The sequence below is a fragment of the Terrapene carolina genome, unplaced genomic scaffold, assembly GCF_002925995.2.
Source record: "Terrapene carolina triunguis isolate 2854851 unplaced genomic scaffold, T_m_triunguis-2.0 Scaffold433, whole genome shotgun sequence".
In the NCBI taxonomy this organism is placed as follows: Eukaryota; Metazoa; Chordata; order Testudines; family Emydidae; genus Terrapene; species Terrapene triunguis.
Genome location: NW_020664784.1, coordinates 169,171 through 176,126, shown reverse-complemented (window position 1 = coordinate 176,126; position 6,956 = coordinate 169,171). Strand labels below are relative to the sequence as shown.

At 65.6% G+C, this 6,956-nt stretch overlaps 1 protein-coding gene across 1 annotated transcript in view; it reads left to right on the top strand.

Moving 5' to 3' along the window:
• Positions 1-1,974: 1,974 nt before the first annotated feature.
• The window catches only part of MEPCE (methylphosphate capping enzyme), a 7,313-nt gene continuing 2,331 nt past the window's right edge, over positions 1,975-6,956 (top strand). Inside the window, exon 1 of the mRNA XM_024212259.3 lies at positions 1,975-3,849. Coding sequence (XP_024068027.1) covers positions 2,269-3,849 — 1,581 coding nt within the window. The 5' untranslated portion in view covers positions 1,975-2,268. The remainder of the gene's footprint in view (positions 3,850-6,956) is intronic.

The following is a 6,956-nucleotide window of genomic DNA, read 5'->3' as shown; positions in this document are numbered from 1 at the left end:
GGGAGCGCGGGCACTTGGCCGGGGGCCGGCGCGGTGCTCGGCCGGGGGCCGGGGCCGGGACCGAGGTCGGCGCGATGCTCGGCCGGGTCCGGGGGCGCGGGGCCGGCACGGTGCTGGGCCGGGGGTGCGGGCACTTGGCCGGGGGCCGGGGCACCAGCCGGGCGGGAGACGCCGGGGCCAGAGCCTCTTGGCCTGGGCCGGCCGGCCGCCAAAGAGAGCTGCTTGGCCAGGGGGGCCGGACTGAACCGCGCCACGCCCCGCCCCAGCTTACCTGCTGCCTCCCTGTTTCAGGCTTCCCGCGAACATTTGATTCGCAGGAAGCCGGGGAGGGGGAGGAGCAGGGGGCAGAGCGTTCAGGGGAGGGGGCAGAGTTGGGGCGGGGCCGGGGGCCCATGGAGTGTCCTCCTTTTTAAAAATTAAAATATGGTAACCCTAAGACAGACCCCTTGTCTGGTATTAAACTGGACGGTCCTGGTTTTCTAGGGTTTGTTCCCTATCCAGTACTCAGACAAAACCATATCTGTTTTTCTCTGATATTGGATGGAGGGGGTGCCTGTTTTTAAGAGGTCCTGCCTGCCCCAAGTGGCATGATCTTCCATGCAACATGCGTCTGAGGTCATGCGGGCGGGAGCAGGGTCACACCAGCTGGGGCAAGCGGGACCGTGATTTGCGAGTGGCCACCCTAGGCAGGTGCCTCCAATAATGTGTTCATCTTCCAGCCGGCCCCCCTTCACTAGGAGGGCTGGGGTCAGGGTGTGAGAGGTAGCAGGACCGCTCCTGGGGTCAGAGGTGAGAGGTCGAATGGGTCAGGAATCCCCCATCCTGCCCTGGGCCGGAGGTGGAAGGTCGTGAATGGGGAGAGGCGGCTGTTGGGGAAATTGCAAAGGTCAGAGGTCAGAGGCCAGAGGGGGAGCAGGGGTCAGAGGTCAGGCTCCTTCCCTTCATGTGAAAAGCCAGGTAACCTCCCTGGGGTGAAGGGGCAGGGGTCAGAGGTCGCAGTTCACTCGGCAAAGGCAGGGCAGGTGACCCCCACCTTCCGAGGGGTCAGAGGTCACCGTTCTCTAATCGGGGTGAAAGGTCGGGGGAGAGGGAGCTACCCACCTGTCCACTCCTGGGGGAGGCCAGGTGATGCCCCCACCTCCTCTTTCCCACCCCTACAAAGGGGGAGGAGGGGAGCATATATTTACACCCTGGCGGGGAAATTCGTTCTGCGCAGGCGCAGAGTCCACAACGGCGGGGGGAACTACACCTCCCAACATGCCTTGCGCCTCCCGCGCACGTGACCCTTGTCCACTGCCTCTGGGCGGGGGCTTGCTATTTGAGGTGAAAAACAACGAGCGGGCTCTGAATTCACCGTCCACACGGCGCGCGGCGTGGGGTTTGCACCCACCCCGCGCCGGGCGGGATGGCCCCGCGGGGGAAAGCAGCCCAGACCCCCCGGCCCTCCCCCAACAGGCGGCGGACTGAGCTGGACGTGGAGGTGTCCCCGTCAGTGCCTGAACCGGCGTCGGGTGTTAAATCCGTTTCCACACACCACGTTTTTTAACCCGGTTCCTGCCATCGAAGCCCGGCTAGACACTGTTTAATAGGGTGTGGGGGGGGAATCTCCCAACAGGCACTTTGTGTGGACAGCTCCGAGCTCGGAGGACCCCACCGCACGGCCCATGGGAGCTAGGCCGGATGAGAGTCGAGCGCTCCGATTGGCTCACGTAGTTTTCGTTGTGCTCCTTGATTGGCTTAGGCCGCGGCGGCGGGGCGGGAGGAAGGGAGACGGGGGCGGTGCTTGTAACGCGCAGGGGCAACGTTAGCGAAGGGGGCGTCCGTCGAGCGGATTGGCCGCCTTTCCACGTGGGAAGGGAAAACACGGCGCCCTGATTGGGTCGCGGCCACGGGAGGGGGAGTGGCTCCCGGCGTGCCCGCCCCCCGAGTATATCTACCGCGGGCGGGGGGGCCGCCTTGCCATCGCGTCTGAGCTGGGAGACGCGAGCTGTGGCTCTCTCCTCTTGGGCCTCGCGCGGGCGGCTGGGCCGCGCATGCGCCACCCAGAGGCGGGGGCGGTGCGTCGTCGCGGGGAAGGGTGGAGCGCATGCGCGTTGGGGCCCCCGGAGGGGCGAAGGCCGCGGAGGAAAGCGAGTGCGGCTGCGCCGCCGGCCGGAGGCGCATGCGCAGGCGGAGCCCGTGAGGGGCGGGTGCGGCAGTTGAGCGAGTAAGCGGCGCGCGAGGGGAGGGAGGCGGCCGGATCCGGAGCGCGGCCGCCCGCCCGCCCCCATGCAGGAGATGATCGAGATGGCTGCTGACAAGGAGACGTTCCTGGTCCCGGCCCCGCCGCCGCCCCTCAAGCCCCCGCCCGCGGCGGGGGGCGGAGCGGGGGGAGGGGGCGGCCCCCTGGTGCAGCTGCACCAGGAAGCCGCCTCGACGGAGCTGCACCAGGAGGCCGCCCTGGCCAGTCAGCGCCGGGAAGGGGGCGGGCCGCCGCGCGGGGAAGGTGGCAGGCGCGGAGGCGGCCCCCTCGTGCAGCTGCACGAGGAGGCCGCCCCGCTGGGCCAGCGCCGGGGCGGAAGCGGCCCCGCGGGGCGGCCGCACCAGGAGGCCGCCCTGCACCAGGGGGCCGGCCCCAAGGAGGAAGACAGCGTGGGCGAGCTGCAGCGGCCTCGCAACGGCTTCCAGCCCCACCGGCCGGCCGGGGGCAAGCGGCGCAACAGCTGCAACGTGGGCTTCAAGCACCCGGCCTCCAAGCGCCGGCGCCGGGTCAACTCCGAGTGCGACCCGGTGCTGCCCTCCGAGTTCCTGCTGGGGGGCAACATCTTCGACCCCCTCAACCTCAACAGCCTCTTGGACGAGGAGGTGAACCAGGCCCTCAACGCCGAGACCCCCAAGTCGTCGCCGCTGCCGGCCAAGGGCCGGGACCCGGTGGAGATCCTCATCCCCAAGGACATCACGGACCCGCTCAGCCTCAATGCCCAGGATGGCGACGCGGCCCTGGTGCTGGCCTCGCCCTTCAAGACGGGCCGCAAGCGCCACCGCCACCGGGGGCAGCAGCGGGGCGGTGGGGCCGGGGACTGCAAGCCGGCTCCCTGCAAGGCCTGTGACGCTGCCTGCCCCACCCCGCAGCCCTACGAACTCAACACGGCCATCAACTGCAGGGATGAGGTGGTCTCCCCGCTGCTTCCCCTGGCTGCTGAGGGGGCGGGCTGTGTCACCCCCTCTTGCACCTCCTCCTCCGGCAGCCGCCACCACCGCAAAAGGCGCCGGACTTGCAGCAAATCAGAGGCGGCCGGGGGGGCCAAGCTGCCGCTGCCTCCCCCCACCCCGGGCGGGGGCAAAGGCGGGGGCCAGCCGGGCAAGAGTAGCCCAGAAAAGGGCAAAGGGGCTGGGCGGCACCAACAGTTGCCCACGGCCAAGCGGAGGCGTCAACAGAGGAAGTTCCAATACGGCAACTACTGCAAATACTACGGCTACCGGAACCCCAACTGCGAGGACGCCCGGCTGCGTGTCATGAAACCTGAGTGGTTCCAGGGCAAAGAGGTGCTGGACCTGGGCTGCAACGTGGGGCACCTCACCCTGAGCGTGGCCAAGAAGTGGAAACCCGCCCGGGTGGTGGGGCTGGACATAGACGGGGCCCTGATCCACTCGGCCCGCCAGAACATCCGCCACTACCTGTCCGAGGAGATCCAGCAGCGGCAGGAGGAGGACGAGGAGGCGCCGGAGGGAGCTGGCTCCAAGAGGCGGAGGGGCTGCTTCCCCGCCTCGCTGGTGGCCAGCAGGGGGCCCATTGCTGCCCCCCGGGTGCCCCAGGACGGGGCCGGGGGTGGGGCCGCCGACTTCCCCGACAACGTGATCTTTGTGCGGGTAAGAGGCCTAGGATGTGAGGGGGGACGGCCCTACCTTTTCGGGGTGCCGCAGGTGTGGGTAGCAGCCGCCCACTCAGCTGCTCTCAGTGGGAGGTCACACAACAGCCTGGAGACACGCCCCCTAAAATCCGGGGGAGGGACTGGTGGTTGTAGGAGGAGCCCTCCCGTCCCATAAGAGAGGGCGGTAAATACCTCACCTCCTAGGCCGGCCAGTGGCTTATGGGCTGGTAGGTCACGCAGGCCTTGCCTGTGGGGGCCGTGTTTGGGTGAGGGGGGTGGGTGGAATAGCTTCTTGGGCTGCTAACGCAGGCTATTCAGGGTGAGAGACTCCATCTTGCGGGGGGGCAGGTGGGGGGCCAGGATTCCCCTGCGCTCAGGGGACCAGTGCAACTGCCAAGACGATGCCACTGGGGGACCGGTTACATAGCTCCGAGAGGCTTGCCTGGAGGTCTCCTGGCTTGTTTCAGCAGAGCCCCTCGGGCGAGGGGCAGCCGGGCTGTCCGTCCATCCCCTCACAAAGTCAGAATTCCCCACTGGAAGCAGGAAAGAACAGAACTGTGTGTGGTGGTGGGGGGGGGGGGGGTGCCTGTGACCTTGGCCAGTTTGGTTCACCCCTGCCTCGGTGTACCTGAAATGGGCTGGCACACGTTTAGCTCCGGGAGGCATGTGCCCTCGAGCTCAGCTGACGAATCCCGCAGTCATGTCTGAACCGAGCTCTTGACCGGGGCTCGGGGAGGGGGGCGTGCAGCTGGGGGTAGATTCATTAACCGGGGAAGTGCTGCCCTGTACCCGCAGCTGGTGGGTTAACCGCGGGTGGGACGGCTCCGAAAGGTGCCCGCAGACATGGCCTTCTCTTAGGCCCTTCCCCTCCAGAGATCTGGCCCGGAGGGTAGCTGGGTTGGGTTTCAGAAGGCTGTTCGCTCCGAGCTTCAATTTTCACCTCTGTCCTCGTCCCCGTGGGGCTTGGAAATCAACTAAGGACGGTGGCCCATCCCAGGAGCAGTGTGGCCTCACATTGCGATTGGAACAGGAACCCCGCGTCCCAGGTTTCTCGGATTAGTTTTAGACGAGGGTGAGGCATATGGCAGAACCGGTCAGTTTCCCGGGGTGGCATTTCTGGCTTCTGTTCTCCGCTCTCCTCTTGACCCCGTGCCTCAGTTTCCGCACTGTCCAATGCTGAACCTTGCGTGAGGCTCACGAGAGTTAAGGAGCCTAGCTCATTGGAGTCCCTGGAGCACCCCGAGGACTGGAATTCCCCTAACGATCCTTACCAAGCCTCCGCCCGTGTGCTTTGAGATCTGCCGCCGAATGGGCGGAGAACTAGGCGCGTCGGGGGGGGGGGGGTGGATTCTATGCGCAGGGCCGGGAGAAATCCAGCGGCCGGTATGCAGAGAAATGTTTCCCGGGCCGCGTAACAGCTGCGATCACCTAGATCTAGCCCACGCCGGCATGGGGGGGAAGCAGGTTCTTATCTCAGCGGGGTCGATAATCTATACGCAGGCACCGCTGGCAGATGGTCCTGCAAAGCAGCGCAGCCTGTCCCTGCTAGTGCCAGTCTCCGGCCTGTCCCCGGCAGAGCTCCCTAGGAAATCCCAAAGCGGGGCACGCCTGCCCCGTGGACCAGGGGTGCAAATACGCCCCGCAGCTCTGCTAGGCGCGATCTCCAGCCGGCGCTGGGGGCTGAGGGGCGTTGAGGTGGCTACCCATGGTGGCTCTGAAGGCAGGCGCATTGGCTAGCAGCTGGAGGGAGGGGAGTCAGGACTTTGGGTTCTCTTCCTGGCCCTGTTGGCGGGTTTGGTGCCTGGACGGAAAGTGAGCAGAAAGCCTCCAATCCCCCTGAGCCTCCCGTCTATTGGCCTGGTGCTCAGCATCCCTTCCCACACAGGCCTGGCATGGGACTACGAGTCCCAGCAGGCCGTGCTGCCAGCAGGGCATGCTGGGACCCATAGCGTCCCCTCACCCAGAAGGCTTGTGGTAAAGATACCTGACCCCTTCCAGCGCCTGAGGCTCAGGCAGGGAGCTTGCGGGTGGGTGAATTTCTGTGCTGGGTCCAGACTCGGACTTAGAGATGCCAGCAGCTGGAGGTGTAAGGGATAGAAATCTTTAGGGGGTCCCATATCTGGAACTACCGACCCCCAACTGAGATCAGGGCTTCCCAGACCCCAACCTGATCCCTGACCATGATCAGGGACCCCCTTTGTGCCACCGGCCCTCCCTCCCTCACCCAGACCCCGACCTCTTTTGTGCCAGCCGCTGCCCAGACCCGCCACCAGACAGCGTCTGCCCTGAGGAGCCACCCATCTAAATCCCCACAGGATGGGAGGTGAAACTGAGGCACGGCGTGGAAGTGACTGGGATCACCCAGTAGATGGTTGATTAACGCAGCCAAGCATCTAGAGAGAGAAATGGGTCACGGACTGAACTCCTGGGGGGGGGTTTCATGTAGACGCTCCCAGCATGGAGGCTGGCAGCCCCTCTGCTCCCCACTGCCCCAAACCGAGGTCCAATCCCAGATGTCATAGAATATCAGGGTTGGAAGGGACCTCAGGAGGTATCTAGTCCAGCCCCCTGCTCAAAGCAGGACCAATCCCAGCCAGGGCTTTGTCAAGCCGGGCCTTAGAAACCTCTAAGGATGGAGATTCTGGCCACTAGGCTGGGGTTTGGGACTCGGACGCCTGGGTTCCTTCCCTGGCTTTGACCCTGCTGTGTGGGCAAGGCGGGTCTCCCTGCCTCAGTTTTCCCTTCCATTCTTTGGATTGGAAGGTTTTGTGGGGAGGGTGTGTCTGAGTTGGGCATGAAGGGGGGGGGTCCTGATCTTGATCTTTATGGGGACAGAGGGGGCCCATTGAGCTCTGGGGGCTGTGTGGTGTTGCGGGAATTCCAGATAGCTGAGGGGAGCTGAGTGGTGTGGGCCCTGGAGCAGTGGCAGGAGCGGTCTGGGAGGCTGCAGAGGGCCCTGATCTGGGGGTGGAGGCTGTGTGGGAGGGCCCCCAATCTGTCTGGAGGGGGGGCTGATCTCTGGGGGGGTGCCATGGAAATCAAACATCCCCAGCCCTTAGGGCTGGGAGCCAGGACTCCTGGGTTCTCTCCCCGGCTCTGGGAGGG